The sequence below is a fragment of the Amblyraja radiata genome, chromosome 24 (genome assembly GCF_010909765.2).
Source record: "Amblyraja radiata isolate CabotCenter1 chromosome 24, sAmbRad1.1.pri, whole genome shotgun sequence".
In the NCBI taxonomy this organism is placed as follows: Eukaryota; Metazoa; Chordata; class Chondrichthyes; order Rajiformes; family Rajidae; genus Amblyraja; species Amblyraja radiata.
The window spans coordinates 38,408,262-38,422,126 of record NC_045979.1 but is presented as its reverse complement, the minus strand read 5'-3'; the positions used below and the strand labels follow the sequence as shown (position 1 = coordinate 38,422,126).

Sequence of the window (13,865 nt, the reverse complement as noted above, 5' to 3'; positions counted from 1 at the left end):
AAGAGGTTGGAAAGAAACAGAATGTGCTGCTGTGTTCACAGCCGCCTTGGGAAGAACGCAGAAAACATACCCAGTGGTGGGAAGATAAGATGAAGATATTCAATGGTTTCATAGATGAGGCAGAGGAGTGGTTATTTGAAAATTATACCACAACTTAGTACAGCAGCTGGAAGTGCGAAGCAACAAGGTGCCAGAATGGAAGATGAAATTACACCACGAGATAATATCTCGAAAGTATCTCCACGAGGATCAAGACATAAATCTGGTTCTACAGCCAGTTTGGTATCAAGGGCATCTGCTCGATTGGGAGTTGAAGCTGATCTAGCCGCTCTCTTAATAGAAGCGGATGCCTTGAAGATGAAACATGATATTGAGCGACAAGAAGAAGAGATGAGACAATGGAACGATCAGAGGAAAGAAGAGATGAGGCGACTAGAAGAACGGATAAAGGAGCTGAGCTGATGAAAGGAACAACTGGAACTAGACACAAAAATGGTGGTGGCCAAATCTAAGAAGGAGATATTGGAAAGAAAGGGTTCAAGATGCAGCTCTAGATCATCGAAGACGATGAGCTCCGGACCAGGAGAAAAAACTACTCCAATTGAATTAGCAGTTGGATCAATTCCACAATCGAGGTCCACCGGATTTCTTGGTTTTGAAAACCCATTGGAACAGAGTAAGATGGGTAAAACTTCATCTCAGCAAATGAGTACTAGATCGAAACAAACTACTATTGGAGCGTCTGTGGATGCTCGGGACAAACCAATAGCGGACCACGCTTTTCCGAGTCCTGGTGCACAGGCTCGAGCAAGCCAATTTGAATCACAGAGGCCTGTTTATCAACAGGCGGAGCCAAGCCAAGGTTATCAGGATGGATTATTGGCATTGGTGAAAAGGCAAACTGTATTCAACCAGATCATAGCTCGACAAAATACCTCTCTCATTCTACCACCAGCAGAAATCCCTACGTATGATGGAGATCCTTTGCGGTATGAAGCCTTCGTAAGGACATTAGAAGAAGTATTAGAAACAAAAGTTACGGATGAAAAGGAGCTCTTACGATTTCTGATGAAGTACACAAGCAGAGATGTTCAGTTACTTGTAGAAAGTTGTCAAATTGAGACAGGCAGCCATGGCTATAAAAAGGTGAGAAGATTACTTAAAGAACATTTTTGCAATGAACAGAGGATTGCTAACGCATACATGGAGAAGGCCCATGCTTGGAAAGAAATCAAGCCAGAAGATGGGAAGGCATTGAGTAAATATGCAATATTTCTGAGAGGTTGTTGCAGCTCGATGAGAAATCTCAGCCACATGGAGGAAATTAATCTTGCGAGTAATACTCGAATCATCATTAGCAAGTTGCCCAGAAGAATGAGAGAAAAGTGGAGATATGAAGCAGGCGGAATAATGGATGAAAGGAACCAAGTAGCCAGGCTACCAGACCTGGTGAAATTCTTAGAAAGGGAAGTACGGTACATGTTAGAGCCACACTACGGGACTATTGAAGATTATAAACCAATTGCAACTAACAAAGGTTCTACCTTTACCAAAACTGAAGAAATATCAGAACCTATGAGAAGTAGTTTTGCTATCACAACCAGACCTGTGGAAAAGACTGATAGAATGAAAGGAAATGTATCTATTAGCAAGCAAATAGTGTTTTGTTTGTTATGTGATGAAGTTGGTCACACCATAAGATGGTGTTGAAGATTCAAGATGAAAGAATATGAAGAAAAGATGGATTTCTTGAAAGAGAAGGGAATCTGTTTTGGATGTTTGAAACAAGGACATATGGTGAGAGACTAAGAATCCTATGATTTATTATAAGTGCAGACAATATCATCCTGAAGCACTTCACACTGAGAAGAGCTACCAGAGTATTGGGAAGAAGAAGAACTGGAACAAATAGACGAAGAGCTATCAGAGCAAATAGAAGAAGATGCACTGGAGAAACGGAACAGAAGAAGAAGCCACTACTAGAGATGCGATCACCTCGCCTCAAGTAATTGCTCATATTGGGGCCGGGGTTGAAGCTTGTAATTTTTCCATCTTACCAGTACAGGTAAGGAATAGCAAGACGAATACAGTGTTGCAAACATATGCTTTTCTGGATCACGGAAGTTCGATTACCTTTTGCACAGAAAACCTGACGAGAAGGCTGAACATTATAGAAGAGACTAAGATTCGATTACGTACCATGACTAAAGATAAAGAGAGCAGGAGTCATTACATTGCGAATATAGAGATATCCAGTTTGGATGAAGATAATTTTATACCAATATCTGAAGTGTTAACACATGGAATCATGCCTGTTGATCGTCAAAATATACCAAGACATGAAAACCTGATAGAATGGCCTTACCTGAAGGATGTCAAGATATCTGAAATAAATTCTAGTGTTGATCTACTTATCGGAACAAATGTTTTGAAGGCATTGGAACCTATACAGATTGTTTGGAGCCAAGTAGATGGACCGTATGCTACAAAAACCCGACTTGGATAGGTTATCTATGGCTCCTTAAAAAGGAACAATGAAAACGGGAATCAGAAGAACTATCTTACCATTGCTGTTAATCAAATATCTACTGATAAATTAGAAAAGCCGGTGATGAAGCCATACAATCATGACTTCAAGGAAAGTACCAGCAAGGAATCTGAAGAGATATCGAACGAACAGTTGAAGTTCATGGATATTATGAACTACTCAGTAAAGATTGATGGACACTATTGTCTGGACTTACCTTTCAAACAAGAAAGTGTTAATCTGCTGAATAATCGCAAAGCCACCAGAATTTGAAACGCAAGTTTGGCGAGAATACTAAATTTCATGAAGTAAGAATCTCTTTGAAGAATAATTTCGATAAGGATGATTACTTAAAATCCATGTCTACTGAGCAGGAAGCAATTCTACCAGTAGAACATCTGACTTCCCTTTGCAATAAGGGAGGATTTGCAATAAGGGAGGATTTACACTTTCCAAGTGGATCAGCGACAATTGTGAAACCATTCCACTAGATAATAGACAAAGAAACCAGAGAGTTGGATTTGGACAGAGACAATCTGCCAATGGAAAGAGCATTGGGAGTTGCTAATATTGCACAACTGAAATATGTTGTCACAGAAGAAAATCCTGCGGATGAGGTTTCCAGAGAACTGACAACGAACCGTTTCTTAAGCGATAAGAGATAGATCAATGAACTAAAATCTCTCTGTAAGCCAGACAGAGAATGGCCAAAGCTTGAGCTGGGATTTGAAATCTCTGCTAATGATCTGGAAATTAAATCAAACCTAACGGTGAACTTTATTAGTAAAAATCCTGTTATTCTTTTGAAGGATTGTCACACTTCAACATTGCTGTTACAACACATCCATGAGTTGATCGGACATGGAGGAAGATGTTTCATGCTATCAAAGCTTTGGACTTATGTTTTGGACTATATACTGGGTATGCCTGATTTTAAGGGTTTGGTGCGCATGTTATGACTTTAAACTAAACCAGTGTTTTAATAAAATTAATAATCAAGTTATGCTTGCTTCTACAAGGCAAAAGTGAAGATGGAAGAGTCGATGAAGAATTCTGATTGTGGATATATAGTGCATGCTACTTTTTTTCTCATTAGTATAGTGGTTAGTATCCCCGCCTGTCACGCGGGAGACCGGGGTTCAATTCCCTGACTTTTTGTTTTTGATATATGTTGCCTTCATGGCTACTTTTTTGATGTTTATTAATAATTGCCTCGTTATATACTCGGAACAATTAGGGGCCGGTATGTGGTGGACATTTGGCTTATTTTGTGTGTCATTGATGATGGCATATGTCTTTAAATTTTAGACTGACCGTTATATTGTGGGTGGGATTTATGACGTATTTTAGGGCGTGTTTGGAGCTACATGTCTTGCGCAGAAGCTTAGTTTTCAGTTTTAGTTTAGGACCAGCATGGGGAAGGTTTACTCTTCGATCATGCGAAGTGTAACGGAAACACGAGAAGTTTTCTAACGTTTAATACAATAAGCTAGATTTCGATGAAGATTATAGTGTACGTCGGAAGAAGTTTGGGTGTACCTTATTGTTTTTCATCAACGATAAAGAATTTATTAATCAAAGGACTGTGTTTTGAAGAATTATCTGTGAAGAAGCTCTGAAGGTCTCGAACGGAGAGCTCGCATGCATACAACGACATTCCCCTTAACCATGCAGTCCACTTAGTGGCTAGAGGGAGTAATCTCTTGAACGATATAAAAATCTGCTGCTACAAAAGCTTCAGCGTTAAAAAAGACTAGTCAGAGCAAATCTGGGATCCTTACAAAGACAGAAGAATGTATGATGGGGAAATTAAGAAATAATGGACAAATTAAACAAACATTTCTGCCCTCAAAGATGATCCTACAAAAAAAGACCTCCAAATTATTGACAACCAAGGTCCAGTGCAAATGAGGAAAGAAAAAGTTAAGAAATTATGAACAGAAAAACAGATAACTCTCAAAGTCCTCTTGATCTACACCCCTCTGTCTCCTTTTCATCTTTAACCTTTGTCACTTATTCAACCCAGTCTGCTTATCATTTCCTGCCTGCATCCATCCACCTATCAGATGTAAAACATTGTCTGTCCATTCTGTCCACAGACGCTATCTGGCCTGCTGAGTTCCTCCTACGCTTGTGTTGTACGACAAGGACTGCAGTGGCTTATGCAATATGCAACAGCATCCCGGGACTTCCTGAAGGGTAAGTGAATCATGAATACAAACTTTGCCAACGATCCCCACAAGCCATAAATGAACACAGAAACATGGTTAAGTGCATCACCATGCATTGATGATGAAGTCTGTGTAACAAAGTGTTTGTTATTTTCTGCATTTGAAGTTTCTGTCCTCGTCAAAGAACATAGTACTTTTAATCTGCTGCCCAATCGCGGGAGCATCAATGTTTGTGATTCTGTAGATACAAGGAACTGCGGACGCCAGTTTAAAAAAGACAAGGTCCTGGCGTAACTCAGCAGGTTAGGCGGCAACTCCGGAGACCACGGATAGGCGATGTTTCTTCAGACCGGCGCTGACGAAGGATCCTGATCCGAAACGTCACCTATCCATGTTCTCAAGAAATGTTGCCTAGCCCACGGAGTTACTCCAGCATTTTGTCCTTTTGAATGGTTCCTGTTGTCTGTGGCGACAATGAATGGGAGGGTGCTGATTAAGCTGTGTTTTAAAGATCGTTAGTATGAAATGTGGGGCAACTTTTCTGAGAATCAGCACAGTCCCATTCATACAGGTCACACAATGGATCATTGTGGGCTCCAACTTTCCTGATCATCGTTGTTTTTTGGTGTTTCTTTTTATGCATTTGTTCTATTTACATTCTTTTACTCTAATTTCCCTCTCCCCGGACTGTCTGAAGAAGGATCTCGACCCGAAACGTCACCTAATACTTTTCAACAGAGATACTTATTGAAATCATATTCTATGTCGCTCTCCAGGGAGATGCTAACTGCATTTCGTTGTCTCTGTACTGTACACTGACAATGACAATTAAAGTTGAATCTGAATCTGAATACTGACTGACCCGCTGAGTTACTCCAGCACTTTGTGTCTATCTTCGGTGTAAAACAGCATCTGCACGTCCTTCCTAACCCACTCATGGGCTTGTCAGTGAACCTTTCAAGCCCTGTGTTTTTTCTTCTTCTCCACCTGACGGGTCTGATGATCCTTTACAGACTCTGCTGAACTTGCATCATTCTGTTAATGAATGTGAGATACTTTCAAGCTGGCGGCGTGAGCTGAGATTGAACCGGGGAGGTGTAGGGGAAGGGACGGAGGTAATGGTGTGGTGTACACCCCACCCCCCACCCACCCCCGGGGGGACCCGTCAGCCTGCCCTGGGGGAGAGAGGGGAGAGAGGGTGGCGGTGGTGGCGCCAGCTTGCCCTGGGGAGGACGAGGCGCCACCGTCCCCTACACCGGCTCCAGCAGGCAGCTGTCGGCAGCCGGCATTCCGGGCCGCGGGCTCAATGACAGCCGCACATTGACAGCTGCCAGCCAGGATCAGCCGTTCCAGGGAGCAGCACGTCCTCCTCGGCCCGGGCGGCGGGACGGTGAGTGGGCCGGCGGGTGGGTCAGCGGGTCCCCGCTGTCCTTCACTTACCTTTCCTCGGCTGCAGCGACATCTTGCACCAGCCGCCGCCGCCGCCTCCTCCCCCCCTCCCGCCCACACACGTGACCCGCGCGGCCATGGTGACGTCAGCTCCCCCCTCCCCCGACGCCGCCGCCACCTGCACCCTCCCATCGCCCCCGCGCCGAGTGTAGTCGCAACCGCCGGCAGGGCAGACGGAGCGGCCAGCGGATCCGACCAATCGACAGGTGGGGGTGGGGTGGGGGGAGGAGGGGCGGGAGGAGAGGAGGGGCGCGTGAGCGGCGCCCGCGGGGCTTTGTGGCGGGTGGATGCGCGCGCGCGCTCAGTGCAGTCAGTCAGTGAGGGGGTGAGTGAGTGAGTGACGGAGGGCGGGCGGGACGGCGATGTCCCCGGTGCTGAGGTAAATGTGGGGAGAATGTGTCCCTGGTGCTGAAATGGAATGTGGTGGTGGTTGGGGTGTGTATGTGAGGGGTTTATGCCCTTGGTTCTGAGGTAAATGGGGTTGGCCCCGGTGTTGACATAAATTTGGGGGGGGGACGGGCATGTCCTTGATTCTGGGAAGGGGAGGGGGTGGGGATGTGCCCCCAGTATTGAGACAGTGTGGCTGGCAGCAGGCACCAAGCACTGGGAATGGAGGCAGTGGACAGGCTGTGCGCTCCTGTGACTACGGACCTGGACTGGAGGCAGGGCGCCATCAGCGTGGGTGAGGGGGTGGGGGGGGGTGGTGGAGAGGGAGAATGGTGGGGGGGGTGGAGAGGGTGGATGGGGGGGGGGGGGTGGAGAGGGGGGTGGAGAGGGTGGAGAGAGGGAGAATGGGGGCGGTGGAGAGGGAGAATGGGGGGGGGTGGAGAGGGAGGATGGGGGGGGGTGGAGAGGGAGGATGGGGGGGGTGGGGATGGGGGGTGGAGAGGGAGGATGGGGGGGGGAGAGGGAGAATGGTGGGGGAGGTGGAGAGGGAGGATGGGGTGGAGGGTGGTGGAGAGAGGATGGGGAGGGTGGAGAGGGAGGGGGGGGGTGGAGAGAGGGAGAATGGGGGCGGTGGAGAGGGAGAATGGGGGGGGTGGAGAGGGAGGATGGGGGGGGGTGGAGAGGGAGGATGGGGGGGGTGGGGATGGGGGGGTGGAGAGGGTGGATGGGGGGGGTGGAGAGGGAGAATGGTGGGGGGGGTGGAGAGGGAGGATGGGGTGGAGGGTGGTGGAGAGAGGATGGGGAGGGTGGAGAGGGAGGGTGGGGGGTGGAGAGAGGGAGAATGGGGGTGGTGGAGAGGGAGAATGGGGGGAGGGTGGTGGAGAGGGAGGATGGGGAGAGGGTGGAGAGGGAGGATGGGGGGAGGGTGGAGAGGGAGGATGGGGGAGAGGGAGAATGGTGGGGGGGGGGTGAGGGAGAATGGTGGGGGGGTGGAGAGGGAGAATGGGGGGTGGAGAGGGAGGATGGGGGGGGGGTGGAGATAGGGAGAATGGGGGGGTGGAGAGAGGGAGAATGGGGGGGTGGAGAGGAAGGGTGGGGGGTGGAGAGGGAGGATGGGGGTGGAGAGGGAGGATGGGGGTGGAGAGGGAGGATGGGGGGGTGGAGAGGGAGGATGGGGGGGTGGAGATGGGGGGTGGGGGTGGAGAGGGTGGATGGGGAGGGAGGTGGAGAGGGTGGATGGGGGGGGGGAGGTGGAGAGGGAGGATGGGGGGGGGAGGTGGAGAGGGAGAATTGGGGGGGGTGAAGAGGAAGGGTGGAGAGGGAGGGTTGGGGGTGGAAAGGGAGGGTGGGGGGTGGAGAGGGAGGATAGGGTGGAGGGAGGATGGGGGGGAAGAGGGGGGGGTGTGGAGAGGGGGGGAAGATGGATGGGGTGGGTGGCTCTTGGCCAGGCCATGGTTCAACCGGCATAGCCAGTGGTGCTGGGGAGTGGGGGAACGGACAAAGTGCCTGTGAAGGACTGAGACGATGCCGGGCACCAGGCAATCACCATGTGTGGGATGGAGGATGGACAAATATGGCCTAATTCTGCTCCTTACCCTTATGACCATATGGCTCTAATGACAGACACAAAAAGCTGGAGTAACTCAGCGGGACTGGCAGCATCTCTGGAGAGAAGCAATGGGTGACGTTTTGTGTCAAGACCCTCCTTCAGACCCGAAATGTCACCCATTCCTTCTCTCTAGAGATGCTGCCTGTCCTGCTGGGTTACTCCAGCTTTTCTTGTCTATTTTACTTGGTTTCAACCAGCATCTGCAGTTCCTTCCTACACATGGCTCTAATGATGACAGGTTCTCTCTTTACAGGTGCTGCCTGACCAGCTGCATGTTTCCAGTGTTATCCTTCACTTCACTTTTTCAGCAACTGTTGGGTTCTGTCACACCAGTACTGATTTTTTCCTAATTTCTCTCTTCCCACTTGTCTCCTGACAATAACTAGTTAGAGGACAAGCCCTCTTGTCAGCTGTCCTGCCTATTATCTGTTCAATCCATATGTCTTGATTTCCACCATTGTTCTCTCAACATTATTGCCTCCTCAGTGACTTGAAACATCTTTGTTTTCTGGATTAGTTTAGTTTAAAGATACAGCACTGAAACTGACACTTTGCCCAGCGAGTCCACACCAACCAAAGCGCACCCAGTTACACTAGTTCTATGTTATCCCACTTTCGCGTCCTCTTCCCTGCACTCGAGATGATTTTCAGAGGCCAATTAACCTTCAAACCCGCACATTTTTGAGATGTGGTGGAGGAAACCCACACGGTCACATGGAGAGCCTTAAAACTCCACATGGACAATATATGAGGTTAAGATTGAATCTAGATCACTGGCACTTAGTTAGCAGCTCTACTAGCTGCGCTACTATACCACACAGGTTTACTACCTGAAATATTGGAGTCAATGTTTTTCTCCATAGATGTTGTCTGACTTTCTGAGTATGTTCAATACTTATTTCAGATTTTTTAACTTTGCAATTCTTTACTTGCCAGTGATGGTTGCAACCTGATTATTAATAAATTCAAAGTGCTACGGATATGAAGGTCGGGTAATGTTTGGGAAGAAATTGAATGGTGGAGTGGGCTGGGAGGCTCCTCCTGCTCCTATTTTCCATCTTAACTAGTTTTCAGTTCCATTAATTTGTTTGAATCATGGCTGCTTTTAGGGCTCTGAAATGTACTTTAGTGGAAATAAAGATCCTATTTGAGGTCTGTCTTTGGTCAGGTGGAAGGCATCAGGTTAAAGACACAAAAGGAAGAATGCACGGTGCAAGTGTGATTAAAGGATTGGTGAATGCAAAAGGTTAGACTTGAGAAGCAATGATTAGATTACCAGGAGAAAAAAAATCTGTTCTGCAGGTTTGATGATTATGAAACATCTTATATAATGTCTACATTTTAAAACTAAGATTTAACAATGAAAGAATGAAAAGCAATGAGCTATTGAATATAATTTCAAACATAATTTCTCCTTGTCATGTGTGCCTGTTTGGATGTGGTTGGTCACGTGATTGACCACATGTTCCTGATTCATCAAGTAATTGAGTCAAACGCCTGTTTTCTGTGCCGTGTAACTTTGTTATACTGACTGATTTATTTTTGATGTAATTCTTGCACTGTGGCTTCTGATGAGCTGGGAAAAGGATGATATATTTCTGTCCCTCCTATATTCTACAGTTTGAAAGCACGCCATGTGTGCTGATGAGTCTCAATTCTAGCATAATATGACTCATCCACTTTCTTTAATTTAAGATGCTTGCTTCATTTATTCTGGGATGTAACGACACTGGAGCAGCTGAATGCCTGAGATTCCCTTCAGACATACCCAGCTCAATTTGGCCCACTGATGCTTCTGTTGATTTTTTTTCTCTCCCTCAAACATTAGGACCATGCTTGTTCCTGCTTCATCTGGCATGCAACTAACGTGAGCCTGTGTGTTAGTTGTCTAGCTTTTATGTCAATGTATTGTTTTGTTGTAAGGGTTGTACATTAGCATGCCAAGTTTTACTCATTCAAGTTTTCAATTCCAAGTAAGATCTTTACAAACGAGCAAATCTGACTAAGGAGAACAAGGATACTGACTAATGGGCAGCACATTGGGGTTCATGAGGCTCATTGTTCAATGAAATGTTCTCTTAGTTTTGTATTCTGATAATGTAGTGAAGTAAAAATACAAATGGTCAGTGTGGCTACAGCAACTTGTGTTTAGAAAACCCTTCTCATGTAGTAAAACTTCCCATGCTACTTAAAATCTTTCTCAATGGGACAAGAATCTATAAGGGCAGATAACAATAATGATGGTCAAAGACTCTAAATCCTGAATCTCCCTGTCCAACAGCACTGGCAGTATATCATCATATCATGGAAAAAAATGTGATGGCTATTTCATTCCTGGTTAACGATTAGTCCAAAGCAATGTTGGGGATTGTATGTGGTGTTTGTGCAACACAATTGATTACTTTATTGCAGCTATTCTATATATTCTTGGTGACTATTATTATTTGCCATTGCGGGTAATATGGCTCTCAATGTCATGTGGATCATGCCCACACAATTTATTTTCCATGTATCTGTTTGAATTATTTTTTTCTACACCTTATAGTAATACACTGCAAGTCATAGTTTTATTGTGTCACATTTGCATGTCAGCAAGCTACTAAGCATTTTTTTTTAACTAAAATCATTGTAACCTTTAAAATAAATCTCGGCTGCAACAGTATGCAGACTAAGTCACTTTGAAAAAACGATGTTTGTGAAAAAAGAACATTGGTAATTTCGATCAAAAAAAATTAGTGTAATCTTTGACTGAATTTAACATTTTTTCTTCCAGAGTAAAATGCTGCGTTTGCAATGTAAAGCAAAGAATGGAACCCATCTGATGCGAGGGCTGACTTCGACATCTAGTGTCCAAGAGTTGAAAGATAAGGTGGAAGAACTAACTGGAGTTCCATCTGCTCTGCAAAAAATTCTGGTGGGATTTCCTCCAACCTCCCTAGATCTCCGTAATGGAGACCTAGCTCTCAAAGATTGTGCAATCAACTCCGGTAAGTATATTAAAGGCCTTGTCTAGATAGGAAATATGAAGAGTACGCGCTGCTTTATGTTATTGAGAGCAAGAGGCAAGAGAAAGTCAGTCGAAACTGAATGGAGATGTTCACAAAATCGATCAGCCAATCTGCATTGATACATTAGAGGCTGAGATGTGAGCACTGAATGCAGTACACTGTATTGGAAGAAGTGCAAGTGAACTGCTGCTTCATCTGGGCAATGATTGGGTCTCTGGATGATGGGGAGAAAGAGGACAGGTGTTGGTTCTCCATTGTTTGCGTGGGGAGATGCAAGCTTAATATTAGTGCATCTCCCAGTCAGCAAGTTTCATGACAACGTTGGAGTTTATCCTTGGTCAACACATTTAGTGCGTAAAGTTCTGAAATGTTTTGATTAAAGTTTTTTTCACTTCTGTGAAAGAACACATGGGGGTTTGGGTAAGGTGAGTGGCGGGAGGGGTGGGGCGGGGGGTAGGTGGGGGTGAAGCATCAGCCCATATTTGATACCTCTTTATCCAAAGTGTAGTGAGCACGAATGTAATACTCTACCATAGAGTGGCTGAGTTGAATAGCGTGGAAATATTTAGGCACAAACTAGGGAAAGGCATGGGAATGGAATGTAGGTTTATACTGGTGGGATTAAATGAGCAAGAGTCTAAAGTAAAGAATGCATACTGGCTTAGACAACTTGGTGTGAAAGGTCTGTTTCTTTGTGTATTCCTTGTAATTTTATTGATGACCATTATTAACCTAATTATGAAGTAAGCAAGTAGGTTATATTAATTATTTTTTCCAGGTGATACTTTAATTGTGGAAGAGGAAAGAGATGTAATGAAAGCTAAAGCCTCCATCTCAAAGCTTGGTGCTGAAAGTTCAGATAAGAATGCTTTCTCACAACTGACTCGACACGTTGTCCCTGCAGATAATTCATGTCTGTTCACAAGCGTTCACTATGTGGTAGAAGGTGGTGTTTGTGAGCCAACCTGCGCCCCGGAAATGCGAAACCTGATAGCTCAGATTGTGGCCAGTGACCCCGAGTCGTACACAGAAGCAGTACTGGGAAAAAGTAATTCAGACTACTGCAATTGGATTTGCCAGAATGACACATGGGGAGGGGCCATTGAAATCTCCATTCTATCCAAGTTTTACCGATGTGAGATCTGTGTGGTAGATGCGCAGACAGTGCGGATAGACAGGTTTGGAGAGGATGTAAGCTACACAAAGCGTGTGCTTCTGATTTATGACGGAATCCACTATGACCCAATAGAACGACATTTTGAAGATCCTGAGAGCCCACCACAAACCATCTTCTCAACAGCTGATGATGTTGTACTTGCAGAAGCACTGGAGTTGGGAGATGAAGCTCGAAGAAAACGGCAATTTACTGATCTGAACAGGTTCACACTGCGTTGCATAGTCTGCCAAAAGGGCTTGGTGGGTCAGATAGAAGCAAGGGAGCATGCTAAGGAGACGGGACACACTAACTTCGGAGAGGTGTGATGTTCTGAATATTATTATCTACCTCACTTTCCTGGAATGCACTGGAATAATGAATCTCCTTCGGAATGAATTTGAATTCTATGGATTTTTTAAACACTGGGTTGATTAAAACCTGAGCTGATCAAATTGCTAGTTTGCAAAGGTTAGTCTTCATTCTTGAACATCTGTTTACACATTAGGAACTTATTGAGTTGAGACTACTAATTCTAAATTATTATAACTACTATTATAAGCCTTTTATTAAATATATTAACAAAATACTGCTCAGTTTTAACATCCATTAAGATGACTTAAACAACAAAGACATTTAGCTGCCTGAAGATTATCAACTGTAAGTGGTTTCTTCAAATTTTGATTGTGGCTGAACACATCTGTAAGAGTGAACCATGACTGGAAAATCTGAAAAACAACTAGCGGAAACCTTTTGGAAAAGGTTGCATTAGTATTAATTTTGGAAGATTCTTACAATTCATCATACCATCCTTCCGTGGAAGATGGGGGCTGCCTTTTTGTATGATTCAACAACCATTTTGTGGTCTGCTATGGAAATTGCTACACATCCTGAAGTACTGCCTTCGTCCCTAGCTTGTGTAGAAGTTATTGCAATCTTTTTTAATTCATTGTTCAGCTCAGTAATGGTTATTGCACTGTTGCCCAGTTGCCTGCTTTCACAGCCAAAGGGATGTTTTGTTGAACAGCCCAAGACACTAAGTCCAGGAATCTCTATCCTTGATAGGTATTGTAATGGCATTGTATTTCTGACACTATGATACTGGACTGGACTGAATTATACACAACCACAGTAGTACACAACAGATCACATGGAATGCTTACCACATTAAAAAACATTATAGAGTCAGACTGTTACTTGAAGATTAATGCTGATAGATTTAGTTACAAATAATGTGAGTGTAGATGCTGGAATCTGCAGCAAAATACAAATTTCTGGAGAAACTCAGCGAGTCAAGAAATATGTGTGGGAGTGAGAGATTGTCAATGTTTTGGGTCACAATTCTGCATCGGGGATGGTCGATGCAGAATGTCATAAATTCCTCATACGCTGCAGATGTGCTCCAACTGCTAAGTTTCATCACTTTTTTTTTGCTCCTTTATGCATTAGATGTTTGTATAGATGCATAGAAGTAGCACTGTATTGTTGGTATAATTATTTAGAAAATACCAAGATTGTATCAGTCCCGATGCAGTTAATATAATTAATATCTGAGGAAATA

General features: G+C 44.8%; 2 protein-coding genes across 6 annotated transcripts in view; one reads left to right on the top strand and one right to left on the bottom strand.

The window, feature by feature from the left end:
• pfkfb2 (6-phosphofructo-2-kinase/fructose-2,6-biphosphatase 2) overlaps positions 1-6,204 on the bottom strand; it is a 64,007-nt gene extending 57,803 nt beyond the window's left edge. For all 4 annotated transcript variants that reach the window (XR_004415628.1, XM_033042983.1, XM_033042984.1 and 1 more), the window contains exon 1: positions 6,139-6,204. Coding sequence is in view for 2 of the 4 variants with exons in the window: in XM_033042983.1 (XP_032898874.1) it covers positions 6,139-6,160 (22 nt within the window). In the remaining 2 variants the exon portion in view is untranslated. The remainder of the gene's footprint in view (positions 1-6,138) is intronic.
• A 127-nt stretch (positions 6,205-6,331) lies between these two features.
• On the top strand, positions 6,332-13,865 carry yod1 (YOD1 deubiquitinase). Of its 2 annotated transcripts, none has more exons than XM_033042987.1 (3): positions 6,332-6,353; positions 10,917-11,130; positions 11,930-13,865. In XM_033042987.1, exons 2-3 carry the CDS (start codon positions 10,923-10,925, stop codon positions 12,631-12,633), a joined length of 912 nt encoding a protein of 303 aa, XP_032898878.1. In that variant the 5' UTR covers positions 6,332-6,353; positions 10,917-10,922; the 3' UTR covers positions 12,634-13,865. The 2 variants fall into 2 exon arrangements, with proteins under 2 accessions (XP_032898878.1, XP_032898877.1); XM_033042986.1 differs by lacking the exon at positions 6,332-6,353 and adding an exon at positions 6,424-6,526.

Excerpts from the sequence above, each read along its gene's own strand:
- yod1 (XM_033042987.1), top strand. The coding sequence starts at position 10,923 with ATGCTGCGTTTGCAATGTAAAGCAAAGAATGGAACCCATCTGATGCGA. Across the intron at positions 11,131-11,929 it reads AGATTGTGCAATCAACTCCG|GTGATACTTTAATTGTGGAA; the intron begins GTAAGTATATTA and ends TATTTTTTCCAG.